This window comes from Cyrtonyx montezumae, unplaced genomic scaffold (assembly GCF_038088225.1).
Source record: "Cyrtonyx montezumae isolate F1298 unplaced genomic scaffold, pur_monq_1.0 scaffold_2, whole genome shotgun sequence".
NCBI lineage: Eukaryota > Metazoa > Chordata > Aves > Galliformes > Odontophoridae > Cyrtonyx > Cyrtonyx montezumae.
The window spans coordinates 67,319,606-67,345,865 of record NW_027071936.1 but is presented as its reverse complement, the minus strand read 5'-3'; the positions used below and the strand labels follow the sequence as shown (position 1 = coordinate 67,345,865).

Sequence of the window (26,260 nt, the reverse complement as noted above, 5' to 3'; positions counted from 1 at the left end):
TACAAAGACGATAAAGGGCGTGGAACAGCTCCTGCATGAGGAAAGACCAGGGGCTGTTCAGCCTTGAGAAGATTCAGAGGGGATCTGATCCATGTCTATCAATATCTAAGGAGCGGGAGGCAAAGGGACGAGGCCGGACTCTTCTCAGCAGTGCGTGGCCATAGGACGAGAGGAAATGGCCAGAAACTGAAGTATAGGAAGTTCTGCACCAATGTGTGTGGGAACTTCTTCCCAGTGCAGTGACGGAGCACTGGAGCTGCACACAGAGGTGGTGGATCTCTTTCTCTGGAGACGTTCAGGACCCACCTGGACGCAGAGCTGTGCACCCTGGGCTGGGGCAGTTTTGGTGGGGGAGGTTGGACTCAATGATCTCTGGAGGTCCCTTCCAACCCCTACAGTTCTGTGAAGATCCATCCAGTGATTCTTCCTCAGCACTGCAGTGAGCACCAAAGCATCTCCCTAAGCAAACAACCCAGCAGCACGAAGGCTGCGGGCTCCACTGGGCTCCTCTGGCTTTGGCAACACCTGGATTTCTGTGCATGAGTCAACTTTGTTCAGGTGGAATTTCTTAATGAGGGGATTTCAGGCTGGCAAGTTCTAGAACGCAAAAAGGAAACATGACTGGGATTTTCATCAGTCCTAATAACCCCAATTTCTCGACTAGGAGTGTTAATTATCTGCAATGACCCCTCGGTGGGTACGGCAGCTCTGAGCCGCTCCATCCCAGCAGCACCTTTACGCCTCTGCTCAAGGCAAATGAGTCAAAAAGGATTTCTTCATTTCAAAGGGATTTTGTTTAGGACCCAGGCCAACACCAAGGTTAGCAATTAGCTGTGGAATGCCTCAGCCCCTGTTCCCCCATCCATTGACCAGACAGTGGATGCTACAAGGCTGAACTTGAATGTGCAACTGCCAAATTTATTTAAAAGTAGCCAGAAACCTGAAATTCCAAGAGGGCAATTAACACAAACTCCTCTCCCTGAGCTGCTGTTTCAACATTTCACACAACTCAGCCACAGTCCCAGGCCCTCACTGCCTTCCCCCAGATCTTCATATTGTTATACCACAAAGCGATCCCCAGTTAAAAAAAGTAAAATAAAATCTCTCTTCTTTTTTTTTTTTTCTTTTTTTTTAGTGGACTGGAAGTTCCCTGAAACTTGAAAAATACACAGCATTTAGCCTCAAGTTGAAAGAGTGCTGTAAAACTGAATACTTCTTGTTTGGATCATTCCTAGCCTGAGTGGCAACACATGTATTTCATAAAGCGTTGGTGTCACGCAAAGGAGTACACTATGGAGAAAGAACCTGAGTCCTCACGTTCCTTAGCTCACAGATCCTTAGATCAGCTCTTGTGTGATTAATGCACTGGAAGAAGTTTTGTTGGGAGACAAAATGTTTGCATATCAATATGTATTAAGTGATAGATACAATTATAACGTATGAGCTGTCTGTATTATTTTATAGCCACATAACTACGAGATTCTGGCAGATAAGGACTGTCAACACTCTCACTGCAGTCCTGACATAGCTTCCACCACCAGTACCAGCACCTGTAGAGAAACCAGTGCCCACCAGAAGCAACATGCATAATCCTATGGTAGCAGGGAATCACCTGCACCAAAGTACAACCAACATTAACAACACACCCAGCCTTTAAGGAATCCTTCAGCAACCCTATGCAAAGAAACCCAGACAACAGCACCTATGCATCTAACCTAAAATGTTAAAAATGTAGCATGCATCACCTGCCACTCCTCTTCCAACAATTCCCCTGTTCTCCAGCATATAAAAAACCATCAGGTCAAACAGGAAACAAATGCTGAATGTTAATGTCAAAAAACAAATGTCAACTGCTGTAAAGTTGATGGTAAGGCTGCTTCCAGATCAAACAGGTCTGTGCCATCAAACATCTGCAACTCAGCCACTATTAACCAGCCTTCCTGCAAACCAATCTCCCCTTTCCATCTGTGTAAGTCATTAGAAAGAGAGCTAGACAAATGCAAAAGGGAAGCAATGCTGGATTCACACTGCCATCCCTATGAACAGCCCACACTTGCATGCAACGCAACATCCAGAAACTGGAAGAAGGACAGAAGCAATTGGGACATCTGTATCAGTAGAGTTTGTTTTTCCAATGGAAGACCCTGATCAAAGCCCAACCAACCCCTTGTGCCAATCAGCACAAGGGCAAAGGCCTCGTGGCCCAACCTACAGGTCTGGGCAGCACCAGCTCCACTGACCAAAGAGCATGTACCACCACGTCCCATGCAGACCAGCTTCTTGCAAGGAGAAAGGACAAAGGGACACCAGCCAAGAAGCACGACGTGCTGAATGAGTTCCACTGGCTGCAGGAGAGCTAAACAACTGCTAGGAGTGGTCTTCTCACAAAGCAGCTGGTAAGCTGCAGGCTCTCTGAAGAAGGTTCCCAATGCTCCTTCCACCACCACTCGCTTGGAAATCCAATGGGAAGGGGCAGGAACACAAATCCTGCTTCGTGCTCCAGCAATAACATGGCTCGAGGATATAGGACTGAGGAGGCTGGTCGTGGGGAACACTGAGGACTGACAAGCTGTCCCCAAAGCTCCGTCCCAACACAGGTTTCCTGCAGCACGTGGAGGCGGTGGAGGGTTGGAAGTGCAGCACCAACGATTTGCACGCAAAGTGGAACCAGAAGAAGCTCTACAGATTCAGAAAACGCTGCTGCCCTTGGAGCTCACCCAGGCTGCACGGCCTGTTCTTGCTCACCCTCCATTCCTCCCCAAGAAACCATCTCCTTCCAGTGCATAACTCATCCACAGCGCTGTTGTTCATCACTCGGCAGCTGTAAGGTCTTCAGCTTCCAACAGCGTTGATCTTGAGCCCTTCAGACCCATTAAACTTACCTTAAGAGGCAGAACTGCAGCCCCGTCAGCCAACATTTCATTCAGCCTCACCCTAAAAGCAGCAAAAAAGCATCTTCAAATGCCACAGCGCTCCGCATCCAAGTCAGAGAGATTTGGGAAAATGTGGAAGACATTAAAGGACTCACTTTCTCTCAGCAAAGAAAGAACGTAGACCTATAAACAATGCCTTGAAGGCATTTCAGCAGCTTAATCTACACAGGGCGAGCGGGTTGGGTTTTTTGTGTTGTTTTTGACGTCAAGCAGAAATCACAGAGTCCAGGAAGCAGCAAATGACAAGGATTTGGCTTGAAAGGGAGAAAAGCAAATAAATACTTTAAAAATTAAAAAAAAAATGAACAAAACAATTCCAAAGACTTGTTTGTTAGTGATAAAGAATGCGAGGCTCAGCTGTATACAAGCTGTCCCACCCATGCACAGACTACTGACGTTTCATTCCAGTGGCACCACGCAGACCGCCGAGCAAGGGGGTCTGTCAACATTTCTATCAGCAACAACTGTTCACAGGGGTTTATAAGGCAGAAAAGCTAATTTTCTCCAGCCTGGCTGATGCTCGGTACAGAAGGTCTCTGCCTAGGAGAAAATTATTAGCATTTAAAACCCACATCATACAAGTTCGGTTACTGGTGTGCAACCCAGAATCTGCAGTTCTGAAGAAAAGCACCCACAAAAATAAAAGCTGTCCATACACGAATCAAACTGGGGAGTCACAACTGAGACAGTCAAACTCTACATGGCCCATTTAGTCAGGAGCCACCATGCTTTTCAAAGACAAAATAGTTGAGTTGACTGCAACAGCCTCCAGCGTGGCAGACAGTTGTTGGCCATTGTCCCATGGCAAGAATCAGTGCCTCAGACACCTGGGAGTGCTCTCACACTTCAGAGGTCTCTATAGAAGAGGCAAGCTTGAGCCAGGCCTGGACCATGGGCAGCCCCAATAAATCCCACCATGAGAAAGCAGATCCAAGTCTAATTGCATCAGATGAGTCCACATCTCAGGATGGTGATATCATACCAGGATCGTTCCATCTGAGGCCCAGCACACGAAGCTCATGAGATGGCAGTGTGACTTCCAAGAAAACACCCCCAAGGTTTTTGCAACGAGTCCTTCGTTTTTCACCATGAAGTCCTGGGGTCTCACATAGCAGCACAAAGCAGGGAATCTGCCCTGCTCACACACCATGAGAAGTCTTCTAGAGCTATCCAAGCACCCAAAAACTGAGCCAGCAGGTTGTAAGGGCTGCTCACTGCTCAAAGCACAACACCAGTTACAGTCCCTTAAGAGATCCCATCAAGAACAGAGAACTTATGACAGAGAACGTGTGCTATGGGAGTCAGACCTGGAAGCCTGGAGAGGAGAAGGCTAAGATCCTGTCCTGTTCTGAGCAGGAGGTTGGACAAGAGACTTCTGGACATCTATTTTAATCTGAGTGACTGGATGTTCTCTGAAGAACGTCTTCGTTCAGTTGCAATAGGCAGGAATGCAGGACTTGGGAGGCTTGGCTCTAAGCTACAAGTCTGAAAACAGACAAGCTGAATGGTTAAAGGCTGCTTCAAACCCTCTGGATTTAGAATCATAGGATCACGGATGCTGGAAAAGATCTCTACGATCAAGTCCAACCCAGTCCATGCCCACTGACCTCAGTGCCACCCCTCCAGTCCTTGAATATTTCCAGTGATGGTGATCCCACCACTCCCAGGGCAGCCTGTGCCACAGCCTGACCATACTTTCAGGGAACAAGTATCTCCTAACACCCACCCAGGCCATCACCTCTCATTCTATTGCTGTTACCTGGAAGAAGAGACTGATTCCCCACGTGGCATTCAGTCTGCACTCAGTTTCTGAAGCTCAGGGAACAGCTTCTCACCTTTAACACGAGGCCCTCTCCAGCTTTTGCAGCAGATGCTTCACTGGGACTATCAGAAAACATGTTTCTGTGCATGCACACGCTTGCCCCCACACAAGCACACGCACAAGATCAGATCTGCAGTAGCTGCAAATATAGGCTATCAAAGCTGCAGCTGCAACAACAGCGCAGCGCTGTAAAGATACTTCAATAACATCTGATACATTAAATTTTAAAAAGTCAGATTTACAGGGCCAACATCCCTATTTAAAAATAAAGCGTGCACAGGTGGCTCATAAAACTGGACCTTAACAGGCACACTTGCAAAAGAAATTTATAAGAGTTAGCAAAGCTCATAGCCTTTTAATTGCATGTCAAATGTTGGGCTCTCCAGAATGAAACCAGATTTCTTGCAGCCTGTGCCAAGAGCTCCCAGATATTACACGTCTGGATTGGGTGCAGCCCCATCAGACCCCAAGGGGTTAACTCAGCCCCAAGGCCACAGCCCAACTGGCTTCAAGGTGATGCCACCAGCTCTAAGGCAAACAGGAAACATCTCTGCCAGCTTTGGTACAAATAAAGGCTTATTAAAAACATTTGCTGCTAACAGCGCAAGACGACGACGTTAAAAAACATCTGAACTTGTAAATACATAAAATTAATATACAACAAATTTCTTTGATCCAGAGGATATGAATTCCCTTTCCCTACAAATCTGTCCATTAATACTTCAATGATTCACTTATGTCATTCCGCTTGCCAGCATTTTGTAAGGAAAATACTTCAAGGAACAGAAAGCATCTACAGCCTTTTTCTGGCAAGCTCACAGCGGGGGCAATGGGGAGCAGCAGTTCTGTACATCTCAGTACCCAGATGCCCACTGTTTTGGAGACAGAGGTAGGAGATGAAGGGTTTGCATCACTCAGCTTGAGCACTGCATCGTGGAGATGGAAATTGGGCTCCAGGGTCATAGGGCTGAGCCATCAGGAACCTAACGCATGCAAATCAGCTTTCCTGGACTGTCCCTCAGACCACCAAAACAGATCACAAGTGACTTCTGCAACCTCAGCAGTCATCTGGAGGCAAACCTCACAATCCCTGCGAGCCCAGGGAGGAGACAGCATGCCAACTGCTGCTCAGCCCAGCTGATCACAAGCTGGGCTGGACCAAAACCTAACACTGTTCACAGAATCACTCAGGTTAATAAGACCTCCAAGATCCCCAAGCTCAACCCCAACCCATCCCCACCATGCCCACTGGTCACGTGCCTCAGGACCACATCTCTATGGTTCTGGAATATCTCCAGGGATGGTGAATCCACTGTTTCCCTCTTTTATTGTTTTCTTTCTCTACACAACCATTTACAACGCTGCAAGAAGGAAGGAGACATGCTGAGGACCACGTAACCTGAGTTAAAGTTACTCCTGGGTACAGAGAAAATGGACCTGGCCGCCTTCTGAGTAACCACAAAACACCTGGAGAGGTGAGTGTGGGCAGGCAGGCAGCTCCTTGCAGACAGGTCTCACCCCTCTCCTAACACAGGCACTGCAGATCAGAGTCCTCATGCAGAAATGGAGCTCTCACAGCACTTATCTGTGCTGTCACGCTTCCACCACGCCCCAGTTCAAGTTCCTGCTACTGAAAAAACAAACAGCAGCAACTTGTCCAAGCTGTAAGGAAGCGTGGCCAGGAAGAGCCAAAAAGAGGTGGGGAGAAGACACATCAACACACACCCCAACCTTACTCAGCTCTTAAAACAGCTGACACATTAATGATTACCTATCACTGCACATGACTCTCATTTATGTACTCTGGGCCTTTCCAAATCCTCTCGCTATCACTGCTCTGAAGGAGAATGATGAAGTTGCTTAAAATCAGGAATACAAGGGTGTCTGACCAGCAGAAATCCCCAGGACCAGGCACTGGCAATGCTAGATAACACTGAGTACTTCACGTATGCTCCTACTGGAACATGGTATTGTCTGACACCAGAGGGAATGGCTTCAGAGCTGCTCTAAGCCTCAAAAACACTGCAGAAGGAGATACACTGAGAAGGAAGGCTCCCCTCTTTATTTTTAATGGGCAAAGGAAGAAAGATGGCATACAGAAATCATAAACCTTCCCCAGAATGCGCCTGGGGAGGAAGGAGCTGTTATTAAGCAGAATTATTAAGGTTGGAAAAGACCTCTGCTATCACCAAATCCACCCACCAACCATGCCCAGTAACCACATCCCTCAGTGCCACGTCCTTCCAGTTCTGCATCTAAGGCACAGCTAAGCCCTGTAGCACAGTGCCATGACATCATCTCTGTACCTGCCTCCAGTTATCCTCTCACTTCTTGACATCTGCTGAGTGGAAACTCGAACTTGAAGGACACGATGGGGGTGGAGGGGGGAGAACTATTATTTCCATATGGGTTTGAAAATAAAAAGCCTTTAGATGAAAATACCATATGAGCAGAGGGCTCACTCAGGACCTAGAAGAGCTCGTGCGTGTGTGCCCCATGCAGGAGGAATGCCCCAGGAAGGCTTTCCCCTTCCAGGGCCCGATCCTGCCGCAGCGAGACGTTTCCCCGTGTGTCAGCTCGGCAGCTGCAGTGGTGGGGCCCCGCCAGTGCACCCCGAAGCCCTCCGTTTTAATCAGTATCACATCAAGTTGAACACATGCTTTGAAAACACGCACCAGATTCAAAGCTTCGCCTCAAGGGGGTCCTGCTGAATAACACATACCATCCCGGCCGCTGCTCCTCCAGCAATTATCTTTCAACTCTGGCTGAACCACTCCGACTGTCAACGCCAGCACGCTGCCAACCGGAGGAAAGGTTGTGGGGTCAGAGCTGCACACGCGGCTCCTCGAGGCTGCAGTGCGGGGTGTTTGTTTATACTGCTGTCTGCTTCGAGGGAGAACTCCCAGGGTGCTTGTTTTATGGGTTAGCAGAACTACAAACAGTGTGAAGAGGGACTCGAGAAAGGTTAGAGCCGAGAAGGAGCGTCGGCATCCAGAAGTCACTGCTGGAAGGCAGGGAGGGCTGAGCTGTTTGTACCCCGGTGCTTCCTCTGCCGCCGGAGCCAGGAGCTGCTGGAGGGGGTCCAGAGGAGATGGGAGGATGCTCAGAGGTTGGAGCACCTCTCCCCTCAGGATGAGGGAGGTGGGGCCTCAGTGTGGCCTTCCGGTGCCTAAAGGGAGCTGAGCAACAGGAGGAGAGCCCCCTCTTACATGGTCTGCTAGCAACAGGACAAGGGGAAATGGTTTTAAGCAAAAAGGGGGGAAGATTTAAATTGGATCTAAGGGAAATGTTTTCCACAATAAGGGTGCTAGGGCCCCAGTACAGGTTGCCCAGAGATGTGATGGGTGCCTCGTCCCTGGAGACACTCAGGTGAGGCAGGGTGGGGCTCTGAGCACCTGATGGACCTGTGGGTGTCCCCATTCACTGCAGATGACCTTTAGAGGTTCCTCTAATGATTCTTAGGTTCTGTATCTGTTGGACACTTGCTTCCCATCTCTAGTTTTTCCCTTCCCAAGGAGCTGTGCTAGTGTTTCTGACCCAACCAAACCAGCAGCCCTGGAGCACCCAAGCACAAAGCCCTGCAAAGAACAGAGGGAGGCAAAGCAGCGATTTCTCCATATTAAAGCAATTGCTGAGCCAAAGAAGATCAAGATCATCCAGTCCAACCATCCACCTATCATCAATACTTCCCACTAAACCACATTCCTCAGCACAACATCTAAACGTTTCTTGATCAGGGACAAATGCAACGGTGTTGAAGCCATCCGACCCAGGGCAGGCACAGAGTCAGTCCTGGGGTAACTTTGTGTATTCTCATCCCCCAGATGAAAGCTGGTCTAAATTTGCTATAAATGTGAATTAGAAGAATATGTCGAGAGGCTTAAACGACCTGAATCTGTCAGCAGAACTTTGTGTTTAAAAAGAAAAGAAAAAAATTAGAACTAAAGAAGTCTGGGGTTGCTGATGGATTTCACTCTGATTTCTGCACACACCCGTTTGCAATTTGCACAGGAGTGTCACTCAGAGGGCTCGCTCCCTGAAAACAGAGACACTGTGCCTCCGCCATACAAACACATTTTTGTGTTTCATGAGCAACCCAAACGCCGGGGGAGGGGCAGGGTGGATGTGAGGACTCTCCCACTAATAGTGGCAATGCATTGGCACGGGCTGCCCCGGGAGAGGGGGAGTCACCATCCACGGAGGTGTCCAAGAACCACAGAGATGTGGCACTGGGGGACATGGGCACAGTGGGATGGGTGGGGGATTTTAGATGTATTCTCCAATCTTAATGCTTCTAGGACTGGAAGGGCTCTACAGTGCCCCTCCAGCAGCATTGCAAACCTGGTCCTGACATGATGTGTTAGCTCGAGCAAAGCACTGTGCCACCTTCACAGAGGCACTCGCAGATCACCAACTCTGGAAACGTACATCAGTGCACTGCCCTGAAATATCCAAGCTCCCAAAACCTCATCAGCTCCTGCACAGCCACCAGGAGGAGCACACATAAAAACAAGGAAAAACCAGTTCATTTAGAAAGTTTGGTAGCAGTTACATTACAATAATCCTGGAGACATCTAAAAGAAAGCTGAAGAACTTCTCATCCCAGGCAGCAGCATCCTGATAACTAATAATGGGCTCAAAAGCATGGCACTGCCCTCTCTCTTGGTTTCCCTATACCATATATTGCGACAGCTGGAAGGTACAGGAGTTATTTCAAGAAACATCTCTGGATTTCAAGAAATATCCTATCACTACCTCCCCAGTGTGGCCCAATTTCAGCACATACATCACTCCTCCACTGCAGCACAACACCCATTTCCCTGCTGCCTCAGCCACTTCATCCACTCTGGCTGTTTTATGAACCTCCTCCCCAAAACCTGCAAGCTGAGATCATCAGACTTCCAATCTAAACAGCTCTGGAAGACGTATTTCCTTTCATAATACTTTAATATAACAACTAGACAAGCAATAGTATCAAAGATTAGGGAAGTCTCAGTACAGAATTTTGCTGGAAGATCAGTTTCTTCCTTACAGACCTGCCCAGAAGGGGAAAGCACTATCTGCTCATCCCAACTGCTCTTGTGTAAATAGTCACCCTACACCCAGCCACCAGCCTGACCCCTGCTAAAGGCTGCACTTCCTGCATTCAAGACTTGAAATTCTCCTTGCTTTTATTAAAAGACATGACTTCACTTCTGGAACAAGAGATGGGAGGAGAAGCTCAGACCTCGGGGTGCTCTGGGAGCCCACAGACACGACGTGAAAACACCATCCCCAGTGAGAAGGTGAACACAGGGATCTTCTGCACACCACGGAGACTTCGGGGGGATCTGGCCCACGTGGCAGCAGGTCCTGGGTTTGGAACCAGGAACACATGGGAACTTTGGAGAGCAGCACCAAACACTGGAAGCTCACTCCCCGCACAGTGCATCCACAGGAACGCAGTGAGCTTTAATGGACCGTAAAGCACTCACACAAAGCAAACACAACTTCCACACGCACTGCAGAGGATTACACAAAGTCGGCAAATTTGAGAGGTGGGGATCGTTAAGAAAACAACACGAACTGCTTTTTCTGGGGGAGGCATCAAAAGGCCTTTCTGACCCCTGCAACGCAGGGACCCAACTCTGCTCACACGGCGTGGGGTGGTGTGCATGTGTTTGCATTTGAAGGGAAGAACAGGGATGGGATTTCCCAATGGGGCTGCAGCTGCCACATGCCACGTCTCCACTTATCACCATCGTCCCATAGCAAGTGACCAGATGCCCTAAGAATTTTGGCTAGTGCTAAAGCATCTTGCGGTGGGAGAGCCCCATGTGCAGAGCTGGCTCAGGGGACACTGTCCCTCCCATCCCATGCTTTCCATCCCACTCACTGCTTCCCCTCCATCCTTATGTGCTCCTACAGCATGTGCCATCAGCCTGAAGCCACACTGTGTCCTTCTGCAGTCCTTCACATCCATAGACCAAACTGTGCAAAGAAATTTGCATCCCCAAAGCAAACATCACCTACTCAGGCAACTCAAGGTCAGAATTAAATGTGAATCCAGACAGACCTAAAACAACAAGGGTGCTCAACAGTCTTACCAAGGCCCTGTAGTCAGCACTTACAGGGAGCATCTATCACAGAGTCATTAAGGTTGGAAAAGAGCTCTAAGATCCTCAAGCCCAACCCAACCCCACCAAGCTCACTGACTGTGTCCCTCGGTGCCTGCTCAGCTTAGACCTCAGGGCAGTGTATGGAACTGGGGAAGGCATTTAATCCCACCAACCTGTTGCAGCTTATCCTAGATCACCACCTACTAAAACATCAGCTCTGATGGCACCTCCTACTGAAGATGAAAAAGGTTGGCTTGCCTCCATCCACCCCAAAGGTATGTGAGACATTTTGGCTGCCCTGATGAGCTCCATCCAATAATGGATTTTGGATTGGTTGCTCCAGGCCCCCTTTAGCAGGCATTCACCATCAGAAATGATGGTGTTATACATACACCTTACATATTTCATTGAATGACTGTAGGGTGAATACCCTGAAAGAATAGTACCCACACAATATAATGAAGGTAGACAGTATATTTTTGTATGGCTTATCCAGCTGGTATAAAGACAACCAGTAAATTAGGAAGGGCTCACCTGTCACCAAAGGTTGAGGCTCACCTGGAACTCCACACAAGAGGGATATCTAATGGGATACTCCACCCCTTCTGTTCATACAATGCATTGCCTTCACCTGTGCTCCTGTGGCTGACTCAGCGCTCGCCTCAGGTGATCCATCAGTGGTTCAGGCCATTATTCAACAGCTCCCATACAATGACCAAGCTTGGAAAAGACCTCCAAGACCATCTAGCCCAACCGTCCAGCTACCACCAATACATCCCCACTAAACCACATCCCTCTGTGCCACACCACCAGGTGTTAAGCTAGATGATAAAACCACGTACTCAGTATCACCAAGTGCTCATAAGATGAAATTGGTTCCCATCCAGGCCAGGATTCAGATCCTAAAAAAAAAAACCCATGAAGCACAGACACAGGTTCACAGGGACAAAGTCCAAAACAAGTTCCAATGTGCAGAACCACCCCAGCACTGTGGAATTAAGCCCAATATTTGGAATGCAGCAGACCCTTCCCTCCCCCAGAACCACAGGTAATAAAATTCAGATTGGAAAAAAATGAGGAAAGGAGTCACTGAGAACCCACAAGCTGCACACAGAGGATATAAGGTTTCTCACGCACTGCTGCTGCACATGGCCAACCCTGGCGTGTCTTACTTGACTACACCCCATTGGTTTTCCCATCCAAGAGCAGGGTCAGGCAGCAATCCCTGTCCCCACTGCTGGCTCCGAGCACTCCGCATCACATCATCACAAAATGAAACCTTCATCTCCTGTCATCGTCGGCTTCAGATTCGTAACGTTATAAAAAGATACCATTTCTTTCCTCCCCCCCCCATCGTATCAAACCCTTCTTCTGCTCCCACTGGTGAAATCAAACAACTACAAAAGAATTTTAAATGATGTTAATTAGAAGCGAATGCACCCAGCTGCCAACTGCTGTTCCCTGGCTCTCCAGGCCTCCTGCCAGCTGTGCTCTGCCATCAATCACAGGCAGCAGTGCAGGAGCAATGGCGGGGAAGCTTTACCATTTAGTGACCCCAAGCAATGGGAGACTCACAAAGCTCAGGGTCCTCATGGCTTCTCATCCTCCATGCAGAGTGTGATTCTCTTTGCAGGAATAAGCCTGGCATGTTGCTGGAATACCAGCATCGTTTCCAGCTCTGCTTTTGCATCTGAAGCACAGAACTGTAGGGGTTAGGAGGGAACTCTAGAGGTCCCCCAGTCCAAGAGTCTATCCAAAGCAAGGTCACTACAGCAGAAACAGTCCAGGCAGGCTTAGGCATCTCCAGAGAAGGAGACTCCCCCACCACTCTCAGCAGCTGTGCCACAGCTCTGCCACTGTCTAAGAGCTGTGCCATCAGCTCTTTCCCATGTTCAGATGGCTTCCGTGTGTGTTCCTGTTGGTGCCCAGTGCCCCTTATCCCACTGATGGGCACCACCTGGCCCTATCCACTTGATCTCCACCCTATGGATATTTATAAGCATTAGTAAGATCTTCTCCAGGTGCACAGCCTTGTGGCTTGCATCCTGTCCCCATGAGGAGGTGATCCAGGCCCCCAACATCTCTGCAGCCCTCACTGGCTCAGCTCAGGAGTTTGGATAGCGTAGTACTGCAAAACCCGACACCGAGTCCCTCAAAGGAGGACAAGGGCAGGGCAAGCAAATATTGTTCCTTTCCTGAGCCTTCTCAGCTTCTCACTGCTGTCACACCAGGCACTGCTTGAGCCACACATGGTCTGCTCAGAAGCAGCCCTCCAGGAACCCACCAAAAGGACCTGCCCATTTTCTCAATGAAGTCTAAAAGTTTTGGAGCTCAATAGGTCTATCATCCCTTGCTGAATCAAGACCTGACTTCCCCCCTCCTCCCCTTATTTCCAGCCTCCTGCTGTTTCTCCTTGACATAATGGGGAAACCCTCAAAATGGGTCTGCCTACACCAAGGGAACATGGCTGTACATGTATCTGGGACCTCTCACCCCAAACTCAGCCACGGTGCCACCAAGTTTGAGCATCAACCTCATCCAGTGCCACAGTGGCAGTGCTGGGAACAACAGGAAGAGGACACATCTGCATCCCCTTAGGCCTCTATAGCTGGTGATATATCCTTCATGGGCTATAGGGAACTATTTGTTTACTTGGGGCAGCACATTTTCTTCACTAATTAGGCACCAAAAGGCAAATTAAACTTACTCCTTCCCATCCAGAGCCACAGAAACCAAAGGATAATTTGTTCCAATAAATACATTGTTTGGGTTTGTCTTTTCTTTTCTTTTTTTTTTTTTTTTGCAAACATCTATTTTCCAGAAACCATTGTACCAGGTAAATTCAGCACAACGATCCTGGGGTCTCCCACCATGCCACCAAGTGTGCATGGCTCTGCAGCAGCACATCCAGCTCATAGAGGGGTTTCTGCAGGCTCAGAGAACCCAGTTTCATTTAATGCAACAGCTAACACAAGCATTTGCTGAACTGTAAGGAGCAGAATGGTGTATCCCTTCTAACCCAAGCCCTTCTGTGATTCTGTGCTCTCCACAGCTCTTCTACGCAGTGTTAAGAGTTTGTTTTCCCAACACAGGAAGAGACTGAGAAGACAATAAGGCAACAGACACACTGTAAGCAATATCACTTAATGGAAGTCCTCCAGCTAGTTGATTTTACAGAAAAAACAGCATTTATAGAACACTGAACCCTCCTGTACTTCCAACCATAAATGTAACACCATGGTTTTGTCAACTCAGGAGAAGCTCAAGCAAGAGTGCTTTCTATGAGCCACCAAATGCAACCAGGCAGCTGCCACCACAGGAAGCAGGCTACTGCTCGAGATGTACTGCTTGGTTTCATTACCAGTGGATCCAAATTTCAGCAGAGAAACTTTGTTTTAATGGGCATGATGAGCAGGGCTCCTCCTACAGATCACTCCTTTGGAGTTTCCTACTGTGAGCCTGAAACACAGGTGAGCATTTTCCTTTATTTTGATTGTCTCTTTCCATCATGATAATCTTTCTAACAATACGATCCGCAAAATATCTCAGCTGCAGTACTATTTAGCATTTATCTGCTAGTCTGGTGATTCTGTTAACCATATACCATACACTCCATAAGTGCAAACTACGAGTTGCACACCTCTGGGGTAGCAGGAGCCTGCAGCAACGCACGGATGAGAGATGATGAAAATGAACCACTGCTTTTCAACAGCACAAAACTCAGAAGGTAAGCTCTAGTTGCTACCACAGGACGGTCACTGTTTCACCTTCTAAAATAAGGTTATTGTGAAGCATTTAGTGCCTTGGCATTGAGAAGAGAGAATGTGGCTGTGAAGCACCACCTTCCTCCAAACAGGACAAGCCCTCACCTGCTTCATCGCCGTCTCCCCGATCTTGTCTGAGTGCTTACGGATGCTCTCCAAGAAATCTTTGAGGTCTGACATGGACACTTCCTTTATCTCCTCACGCAGCTTTGGGATGTTGTCCACCATCACCTTGCAGAAGCGGTAGTGGCTCACCTGGGGCAGGTAGGTGTGTTCCAGGTGCTCCAGGGTCTTCAGGGCAGGGTAGTGCCTGGGGACAGCGAGCAAAGCAGATGTAGGGAAAGAACAGCTATTTCCATCCCACATCCCCTCAAAACTGTGTGAATTATTCTGTAGATCTAGCAATTTCAGCTCTGTTGAAAAGGATGCAGATCTTTGCACCCAGGTAACCAGGAAAACACCCTTCTTCTGAAAGGCCCACTCTGAGAAGCACAGCTCAGAGCTGTGATGCACAGACAAGGAGCAGCTGCCTAACGAGGCACTGCACCAGCTAAGCTCATTAGCAGCTCTCACCCACCTGCACCAGGCTCTGCTCTCCCCATGACCTCCCCAGAAGGAGGGGTGTCCAGAGCATCCCCCAGACTATGGGGTTGCTGTGTGAGATATGGGGTGTGTGCTGCTGGATTCTGTGACCCCTCAGCAGTGAGGTGCTATAAGACAAAAGGGTGGAGATGGGAATACACCTTAATGTACCTTAGGGTGAGCAATTGGCATGCAATATGCACTCCTAGCACAGAGACTTGTTATTCTGTTCTGATATGAGAGCTCTCCGGTTTCTTTCATGTGCATAGAAGCAGTCAGACCCCACCTTCCTTCCAGCTGTTCACAATTGCTGCTGAGCACTGTTAAAAAATGCTTTCCACCCAGGGTACATTTTGATTTAGGTAGAGACGAGGACAACCTCAGCGTGTCCCTCCATAAAGGGTCCAAAGGACACTACTCCTGCTCCTTCTCCAGCTCATGTCGAACCACTGCTGTCTGTGACCTCTGTTTTGCTGACAGGGACTTATTTCCCCACCATAAGGGATGTATACCTTAAAACTGTAAGTTGAAGTCACCATCCTGAATGGCAACCAGGTGCCTCAGAAGCATTAGCAGTGTCTACAAAATACATTTAAGGCCAACACTGGCTGACAGTCTCCTCTCAGGTGAACGAAGATGACTTCTGCTGACTCTGCCCATGGTTGATCCCAGCCACAAGCACTTGCATTTATCCCCTGAAGGCCCTAAGAAATGCATGAAGTGCCACGGCAATAACCTGGCACTCATATCCTCACTCATCCTCACCCTTGCCTAAGCCCCAGGCAGTTCCAAAGGGAAGTTATTTTAACCCAAAACTGCCTGTAAACCAGAAGGCAAAGGGATTAACCCAGTAACCCGGCCAGTGTTTACGTTCGGGTGTGATATGAAATGCTATTTGCAATAAAATGCAATCCTCTCTGGAGGGAAACTTCAGAGCACGCAGCAAGCCAGAAATTAAACCAGAGGAATAAACACGCATTGGGGGTTTGTTGTATTTAAGGCATTGTTTGTTGAACTAGAAGCAGCTCAAATACAGCCTGCAGGAACAGCGGGTGTTCACTGATGGGGTCCCCGACTGCCTGCCAAAACCAGAGCCCGGAGCACGTGGGGGCAGAGCAAAGTTCAGCACAGAGACGTGCAGAGTGCATCCAGATCTCTGAAGGCCATCTGGTCCCACTCCCTGCAGTGCATGGGGACACCCACATCTCCATCGGGTGCTCAGAGCCCCATCCTGACTGACTCAAATGTCTCCAGGAACGGGGTACCCACCCTTATCATAAAGAAAGAACTTTTTCCTTATATCCAGTCTAATTGGAAATCGTTCACGTTAAAACCATCACACAGCTAACAGCACATAACTCATCCTGTCTGCTTTGGATGAGTTGATTTCATTCAGCCTGAATGCCAACCCTATCACTCTGCTGCCCAAACCTGAGGCTCATGCAGTGACCGAGCCCCTCGCTGCCTATGATGAAATGATATATAAGTGAGAGCGGGTGCAGACACAAAAATCTTTAATATGTTGTGCTGCGTTCGGTGAATGAAGCCATCAAATCCAGACAAAGAGAGGAGGAGAGAAAAAAAAAAACAGAAGAAAAGCCACGGGTTCAGATATTCCTTAAATGTGGCTTTCAACTTCTATTTGTTTCAAAATGAACCAGTCCAATAAGGGGAAGGAAAAAAAAAACAACAAAAAGATGCAATTCTTAGAACCAGACCCTGGAAACACTACCCAGAATGAGGGAACCCAGCAGCATGTGGATTCCCTTCAGAAGTTCACAGTGCTGTGATCCGCTCCAGCTCCCCACCCCACATCTGTCAGCGGATAAACCCCTCGCTGTTCCCATGAACAGAATGAAAACAGTTGGACAAACTGCAGCCTGCCCGTCCTGCACTGAGCCATCCAGAGAGCGAGCTTCATGCACAGCTAGCAGGCTCCCCAGCACCTCTCCAGCCAGCCCTGCTTCCAGGAGCAGTGCTTATCCATTCACCCAAGGCTCCTGGGGACTGAGGACCACAGAGATCAGCACAGGCAGGAGGGGAAGTGTAGCATTCCGCCCATCCAATTAGTTATCGCCTTGTTCCAAACATCTGGTTCCTCCTGCACTGCGTGCATGATGGATGGCAGGCACGGAGCAGGCAGCAGACCCGACCACGCTCCCCACGTGCCATTCAGCTGGAGCCCACCACATCTTCCACTGCCCTCGCCCTAGCAGCTCCATGCCCAGTTTGCCACCCCCAAGGCCTCCAAACCCCCCTGCTGCTCAAACAAACCGGCCCCCAGGAGCCCGGTCATGCCTGGGCCAGGCTGTAATTCCTCAGCATCATGACAGATGTGGGGTGAGAATAACCCTGGATTTATAGCTCGTGATTTCTGAGCCACAGAGTCCTTTCAGTTCAGCTCACTCTTCTGAGGGATGGCTTCTAGCACAAAGTAAGCTGGGTGTCTTCTCACCACCTTCTCCTGTCGCCCTGCTCAGTGTTTCTCAGCTCCCTGGCTCCTGTTCACATTTGCTGGGTTCTCTCAGATTAGATCAGTTTTGTATTCTGGCACCCCCAGCACGCCAACTTTGTTAATAACGTAGAAGTACCGAGCTATGCACTGATTTGGGATGTCCACCCCAAAGGCAAGCTTCTTTGGGCAAAAAGATAAACAGTAAACATCTTCACCAGAAAGCCTAAGACAGAATAAAACGAGGTCTGGTCTGCACCATGGGAGGCTGAGCCACGAAGACACCAGCAGGAATCAGATAAGATAACACGGCACAGCTGACGTGGAGCTGCTGAGCTTTAAGAAGCTCTCTGCTGAATTCAAGCAGCAGCACACGGGTGCTGTTTGGCCCCAACCAGCAAGCTATGCAAAATTTACCTTTTCGACTTCATCTGCTCTCGCAGTTTGCTGTACATCTCCAGAACTGGAAAGAGAAAAACAACAAAAAAAAAAAAAAACACAGAAGCATTGAGACAGAAGCACGGAGCAAAGAGACATGGATTCAAATAAACAGCTGAACAAATAAAGAGCAATTCTGGGCTCCTCACCGGGAAGACACAGCGTCAGCTTATCAACCGTCGCTGAAATGTTCCTCTGTTGCAATCGGCACTGCTTCAGCTCTTCCATTGCTATTATCAGCTTCAGAAAAGGAAAACAAAAGTCTCACTGAGAACAGCAAGCAGACAGAGAGAGGATATAAACCGCTTTGTGCTTGCCGTGAACGTCCAAATGGCAGCGGGAGAACAGAGCCTGCCCCGAGGAGCGGGGAGCTCCCGAGCCCTGCGCTCCTTCCTCACGCAGCAGAAGCATTCCCTCGGCTCATTTCAAAGCAAGCAAGCAGCAAAACCAAAGCCATCCAAATAGCAGCCTCACAGCACGTCCTGTGAATTCCCCAAATGATTTCCCCTTCCCATTTTACTCATCTCATCCCTTTTCAAGCTGCTCTTTTCTAGTTCTTCTAAAAGGCAGGAAGTGGCCCCGGGGGATTCTCAACATCCCAACCCAACCATGGTTTCTGAACACTCCAGCAGAAAAACCTGTGCATCTGGATAACGGCAAAAACAAGGATTGGCCACTGTGCACCAAGGAGAACCCTTTGGGCTGGGTCTTTCCAAGCTTCAGGGCACTACGTATGGAATCTCAGCACAGCTGATGTTGGAGGGACCTGTAGAGATCATCCAGACCCAACCCCTGGGCCAGAACATGTGAAAGCCTTGGGAAACCCTGCGCTAGCCATCTGCCACCTGCGTGCACAGCCACGTTATGGAAAAGCTACAGAGCCACCAAGCATGCACACCACGCACCTCTTTTCCTTCACTCTGCAGCTTTCGGTTGGTGTCCGTCACTTGGTTCTGTGGGGACAGCAGGGAAAAGAGAAAGGTGGATCACATTTAGTAGCAGATGCTCACGGGGGGTACCAAGTGGAACTCATAGAAAGAAATCTCCCCTAGCCAACAGTCAATAAGTTATAATTAGGTGTTAATTCTTTAATCGGAGAATATCCTGAGCTGGAAGGGACCCATAAGGATCATCAATTAAAATGACAGCATGAAAAGAGGGCTTCAGTGTGGGCTTCATCTACAGAGTTCAAATATGTTTTCTTTCAGACTTTCACATGTATTTCCTGCTGGATGACTTTAGAAGCTCTCCTGCACGCTTGTTCAAGTTCAGACTTGACACAGTTTACCAACAGAGATAGCATCATTGTAAAGACCAGCTGGGATGGCTGAGAAAACACACCAACCTTCAAATGAACACACTCAGCTTCAGCTGTTTAGCAAAAACAGCCAACTGCAGAGATAAACAGAGCAGAAAATAACTGCTCCGAGCTCAGGTGCCTCACATCAGAGCAGAATTAATGTGCCATAGAACTACTTTTTTTTTTCCTCCCATAGAATCCTCTTCTTATAGCTATTAGCATTGCAAATTGTCACTTCCAGGCTTGTATTTGTAGGATCTCACAGAGCCTTCTTGCACTCAGGCCTAATGTAACTGCTGCTGGGCTTCCCCTGGCATCATCCAATTTTATGAACCAGTCCACGTGTGTTTGGAGGAGTTCTGTTCATTGTATACACAAAAACAGAGCCCTGACAACAATGAGAATTGGAATAGGGCACTTTCTTTTTATATATATGGCTACTCAAGAGTGTACAATCCCACAAGTCAAACGAAGACCTTTGTTTCCAGTCAGAGTCAATGCTTCCATACTGTCCTGACACCTCCATACGGAAGCTCCTCGCAGCTGCAGCACCAGAGCTGCAGAGCTCTCAGGCTGTCACCAAAGCAGAGCAGCCACGAATTCAGGACTTGGTTTCATTACCAGCAAAGGTGTCCAGGGAAAGTACTGTCCATCTATCCAGCAGAACGTGGACGGAGCGTGGCTTCCAGCCCTCCCTCTGCCTTACTGCAGGCCATTAGCAGCTCACCATGATGCAAGAAGAGGAGTCATCTCATGACATCCATGCACACCACCCCAGCACAGCATCTGCATCAGATCGCTCCCCCTTCTGCAGTAGCTTCAGCTCTCCTGGCTGCTTGCCCTGTGCAAAAACTGCTCATTTCCTTTATGATGTATTGAGATTTTACAAGCTGGAGCGTGGCATCTCTTCCAAAGATTATTTTATTTTCTTATATCCTGCAAATCCCACCAGGAAAAAGGAATCCATGTCGGGTAATTTAAAACTGCTCCTAAAATAATGCCAAGGCTATACGAGTCTTCTATTAAAATTACATATCGATCCCAGCTAAAGCAAAAAGTAAGGATACATTCCTCCCTGGCACACCGAGCTCTCAGGGGCAGGGGGCTGTGTTTTGTTTTGTTCTCAGGATCCATACACACCAAAAAGAGATGGATGATTATTTGTAGAGACTCTCAGCAGACACACTGAAGCCTTTCAGACAGAGGGATTTTATAATCTAAGACAGATGCATGGCAAGGGGGAGGGGGAGGAACAGACAACAGGTGGGCACATGTGAAGAATGAGACCAGCAGATCACACAAGGGGTTTATGAGATGCTCAAGTTGTTAGTTCATTCATCTCTTTGGGGAACATGTGGTACCGTGCAGGGCTTTTGTTTGCAGGTTTTCAACATCACTCTGCTATCATTTAGAGAGTGTCAGAGTGATGAGAGAGAAGAGCAAAGGCCATAGGAGAGGAATCCTGGGAATGGATGGCAAGGGCAGCAGTGTGACCCCGCGAGGCTGCACCAGCTCCATCCCACACTGGCACCCACCTACATGGACTGTCCACATCCCTTTCTGACAAGGGGAGGGGGGGCTGTCAAGAGGTCCTTCAAGTGGGTGACAAACTACCCAATCTGCACAGGGTTAATCACTGTATGGGAACTGCTGAACCACAGCCTGAACCACTGACAGATCACCTGAGGTGAGCACTGAGTCACCTATGGAAGTACAGGTGAGAGCAATGCACCTGTGTGACCAGAAGGGGTGGAGCCTGGCTCCACCTCTCCCAGACCCCATTTAAGGGCTGACCACCACTGGGAAAGGATCTCTTTCTGGAGATTGTTCCTTTGAAGTTTCCTACCATGAGCCTGGGACACAGGAGAGCACTTTCCTATATTTCAATTGTCTATTTCCATCTGCAAAATATCTCAGCTACAATACTATTTAGCATTATTCATTCTGTTAGCTATACAATCCTTCACTATCCTCTCTCTTCATTTATCTATAGGAATCCACTATGATTTTAGCAGCACAGACCAAAACAGCAGCTCCAAGGAAGGACCTGGTGAGCACAGTGAGCCTGAGTGCAGTGCTATGCTGTTACCTGATGCTACACCTAGATTAGATTGGTGTACATGAACAGGACCCTACAACACACCTGAAATGATCCCTCTATACCACTTCACTGGTGACTGACCCAGCTTAAAAACCACACTGTTAGAGCAAAAAAATAAAAGAGAACCCCACCAACTGGAAAGATTTTACAGTAGGAAACTAAATGTGGTGAGAGATGACCCTATAGGATAGCTTGGGGCTGCTGTCTCACACCAAGATCAGCAAACTTCCCTCCAAACTGCAGAAAGCTACTGCAGAAAAAGAGGGACTAATCCTTTTTTAGGGCCTGACAGGTCAAAAAGCAGAAGATCTGAAAGAAAATGGTTACAGTTAAAAACCTGAGTTCCCTAGAGAGGGAAGGGCAGAAATACCTGGAGGAAAGGCAAGCAGGGAGGGCTGCTAAGAAATCCATCAGGAGGGACACAGCTCAAGTATGACTTGCTGAAGATGAGGGGGCTTGCTGAGGTTGCCAGCAGCCCTTCCCCTCTGAGATCTGTTCCCATTCACACCTCCAATCCTGTTTACAAGCTGAACTGTCCTACTGCATAATGTCTTTTAATTTCCAGGGAATCTCTCTGAGATGCAGGAGCTGGGCTGGGGTACACAGCTCCTGAGAGTCAGCAGGAGAGTGAACTGGGACCAGGAACAGGTTGGTGTCGTACAGCTCGCTTCCCAATGAGAATGAAAGCTTTGTGCGGTGTAAGATAGGAGAACACTTACATCGTATATGCAGGTCATCGTTTAAATAGCACCCACATTAAGGAGATTCCTTTCTGAGAACATGCCCTGTGTATTTCCAAGTAACTTACCTTTTTATCAACACAACACTTCATAGGGCAGGAACTGATCTGCTGAGCAAGATGCTGCATCTCAGTGCTGGCCCTCATCAGCCCAAGAGCAGAAAACTTGGTCACGCAGCCCCAATGGGGGCTCAGCCAGACTTGAAATACAGCACTGCAGGACAAAGGGGAGAGGGCAGCAGGGAAGACTGTGTATTTGGCTCCTATTTAGGATGCATAGTAGAGATGCAATATGGAGGGCATTTATTTTATAGCTAGTTGGATGTCCATTCAAAGACCAGCACTACTGAGAAAAGGGCTGAGATCAAATGCAGACTGAATAGCTGGAACAAAACTCACTCTCACCACTGGACTCAGAGATGATTCCCTAGGGAAACCCATACAAAGAGGGCTCAGTATTTCTCCAATAAGCTTCTGTGTGTATTCTTCCCATGTGCCATTTAATAGATCACTTAGTGATGGAAATCAAGAGAGATCCTGAGGGTAGAGATGGACTTCACAGCGTGCCACCAACAAAGCAGCTGTTTGCAGAATGGGAAACAGCAACAGCCCTTGCAAGCAAACAATGTGGAATTCTTGGCTTTAAACAATGGCTTTATAAAAAAAAAATAATAATTAAAAAATAAGTCTTCCTTCGTGGTGTTTCTAATGTCCCTGTCCTATGATCAACTCTTTGATTTCATGGAAGAATGGCATTATAATAATAGGAGTGCCTCTGAAGCAAGGAAACATCCCCACAAAGGTGTTCCTGAAAGCACACGTTGGTTTGTGGGATCATGGCTGTGTGTAAATCTAGAAGCCTACATGGAAATGCTGAAGGTTGCTTTAAATGAGTAAATAAATGCCCAAAAAAAAAAACCAAAACATTTGTTCTTCTGATATTTTTGTTCCTTTATTTATGGCTTTCCCTTATTTATGGCTTCATCTTCTCTATTACTGAGGTTCTCAACAAACTCCACCAAACTCTGTTCCCACTCTTCTGGAGGAAAACAAGGAAGGTTCTCCAATCTCTGATGCACATTCAAGTGATTCTGATGCTGTGTATGTCTCATATGCCCCAAATTATGTAATGTTCCTATTCTAAGGCACAGAAGTCACACTCAAGCCACAAGAACGCCTGGCCCCTGCATATAGGAACAGCACCAAGCTCTAGATCTTTTCTGTCCTCAGAAAGCTGCCTGGTTTCCTTCCCACCACTTACCTACACTCCAATCCTACATACAGCTTTTTCCACACATTGCTGAACACCTTTTTTTTTTTTTCCCAAGAAATAGGTAAAATCTCCCTTTCTCTTTATCTTTCTGCACAGCTTTGAAGGTCACAATACTCACAAAACCCATTCCTAGCTGTGACCATTCTGCTTTCCCCACTCCTTTCCCTAGTCACTTTATTTTCTAGTTAAACCAACCACACTTGGAGATGTTGGAGAATCAAGCTATGGGTTCGTGTAAACAGTGTTTCTGTACTTAGTGATTCCAAGCACTCTTATTTCTTGCTGCTGCTCTTGCTTGCTCTGAGCCCCTTGCAATGTTCTGATGTTTGATTTTTCTGATGTTTGATTTGTTTTCAAACATTAACACCCCACTTGCCAAAAATGTGCAGATGTCTCACAACTAAGGTCAGATCTGCACCAGAATGTTCTCATAGAACCCCAGAATGGTTTGAGTTGGGAGGGACCCACTCCCCACAATGAACAGGGACAGCCACAGCTCCATCAGGTGCTCAAAGCCCTGTCCTGCCTGACTTGAATGTCTCCAGGGATGGGGCATTCACCACCACAGAACAGGCCTAGCTTTATTCTTCTTCCCTGCACTCCTGTTGTACCACAGCATTCCAGTTTGCCAAAAGAACTGCTGAGCTTCCAATGACAAACCAGACACTACAGGGAGAAAGAATGAAGATTGTTGTTGGGTTTGGTTTTGGTTTTTTTCCCAGGCAGAGGGGGAGATGCTCTGGACAAGAGGAGACGTCCATTTGGTTGGTCAACCACAGGGCAACTCAAAGTTGGCAGAGACCTCTGGATGTTGCCTCACCCAAGGCCCCTGCTCAGACAGGGCCACCTGCAGCCAGTTGGCTCAGACCACATCCAGCAGCTTTCCCTTACCTTCAGTTTTTGGGCTTCTCCCCTAACTTTCAGCAGCTCTGTGATGGAGTCCACAAAGCCCTGGTAATGAAAGTTGCACATTTTCTCAATCTCCCGATCGTGGTTTCTGATTCGCGCTTCCAATTTTTCCATGAAACGACCGTGTTCCTCTCCATCATAAACAGACCTACAAAAAAAAGATGCCACCATGAGTCAGGACTCCATCATTACTGATAAGAAATAGACAGAATCCAACCTGTAAAAAAATTTACTGAAGGGGACAGAGAAGCTGCAAAGGAAAAGTATCAGCTCTACAGCTGCCAAATCCCATTCCCCTTCCTTTCCCTAAGCTTTAACAGCACAATTCTGCTTTGGAATAAAGGCAAAAAGAGACACAGCTTTCCTAAAACTGCAAGTGTACCACCTCGGTACTCTGCTATTCCTTGCAGCTTAGCAGAGTTCTGCTGGTGAAAGCTGGAGACAGAGTGCCATCTAGTGCTGCCCCACAGCAGCGGTGCTCAGGGTGCTCCCAAGGCACTGCCACCAATGCAACGTAGAGATGACAACTCTCATACAACAGGCAAACAATGCCTGCTATGGGTGCCCTGTTTGGGGAAAAAAAGAAGTGTGTTAAACACCGTCAGCAGTGACAGAGCCATCCCTCAACCAAAGGATATACACATCTCTCAAAAAGACACAAAAACTCATAAGCAAAGACATTAAGACATAAGCAAAGTTTCCTTCACCGGCGGGTAACTCAAGGTTCTGTGACTAAAGCTCTTTGGTTTCTTTTTATTCACATCAAAACTCCGGGATTTTACCCAAACTCTGGGATTAAAGAAGAAGTTGGTGATGGGCAGCAACGAAACCTAAGCATCTTCAGGGTCAGCTCATGTAAAAGCTTATATTTAAACAAACTCCAATCCCAAGCTCTACCATCACACCTTAGGGTTCTCCATCTTGGCTGAAGTCCCCTTCCCAGAACCTCATAATGAGTCCCCAGAACCTTCCCTCACAACGAGAGACCCAGTAGCTCAGAAGACATAATAAGGTGACCCACACACAAGTTTTCACACACAAAAGAAATATGACTATATATATTCCAACCCAAACCATTCTAGGATTGAAATCCATCAATAATCACGACACGGAACAATGCAAAAATACAGCAAGCACAACAAAAACAAACACTGGGATCGATGTGGGCAATTCAGTCCCCCCAAAACAAACACAAAGCGTTGGGACAACACTACAGAAAGCAATCCCTGAGGTCGAGGAGAGGGTCCATCCCAACAGCACTCATCAACCGTGACCCCGCAACAGAAGGCCGCGCTCACTGACACATCTCTCTGGTTTGCATTTCTCAGCTATGTTGGCTGAGCAAAACCACTGAAGACGACTCAGAGAAGTTCTTGGATCGTATCGTTAGGTTTTGCAATTTCTGCAGATGTGTTAAAACTCCACTCTGGTTTGGTTGTTTTTTGGTTTGTTTTTTTTAACCAAAAGGTCAACTGGAAAAATAGGATTATCCATCGCGGGCAAATACCTCCACAAGAGCAGAGATCCCAGCACAGCCTTATGTTCATCCAAAAATAGGACGGACATTAGGGAACATTTCATCTTGAGAAGAGCAGTGGGGCATGGGCACAGGGTGCCACAGAGAGGTGGGGTCACCATGCACAGAGATATTCACAACCATGGGGATGTGGCAGAGGGGGATGAGCTTGGTGGGCATGGTGGGGTGGGCTGGGATTGGGGAGGTACTGGGCATAAACTGGAGTACAGGACGTCCTCTCCAAGCCCAGGAAGAGCTTCTGTGGACCTTCACCCACCGCAATCGTCACTTTCAGCACCCAGCACTAAGGCTGCTTGTTTATTTACAAGACTG

General features: G+C 47.9%; 2 protein-coding genes across 8 annotated transcripts in view; both read right to left on the bottom strand.

The window, feature by feature from the left end:
* SFXN5 (sideroflexin 5) overlaps positions 1-26,260 on the bottom strand; it is a 377,058-nt gene that overhangs the window by 217,218 nt on the left and 133,580 nt on the right. The window lies entirely within an intron of this gene.
* The window catches only part of EXOC6B (exocyst complex component 6B), a 234,929-nt gene that overhangs the window by 183,696 nt on the left and 24,973 nt on the right, over positions 1-26,260 (bottom strand). For all 7 annotated transcript variants that reach the window (XM_065736004.1, XM_065736005.1, XM_065736007.1 and 4 more), the window contains exons 2-6: positions 24,394-24,559; positions 18,995-19,042; positions 18,239-18,329; positions 18,069-18,114; positions 14,723-14,927 (exon numbers count right to left, since the gene is read on the bottom strand). In XM_065736004.1, coding sequence (XP_065592076.1) covers positions 14,723-14,927; positions 18,069-18,114; positions 18,239-18,329; positions 18,995-19,042; positions 24,394-24,559 — 556 coding nt within the window. The remainder of the gene's footprint in view (positions 1-14,722; positions 14,928-18,068; positions 18,115-18,238; positions 18,330-18,994; positions 19,043-24,393; positions 24,560-26,260) is intronic.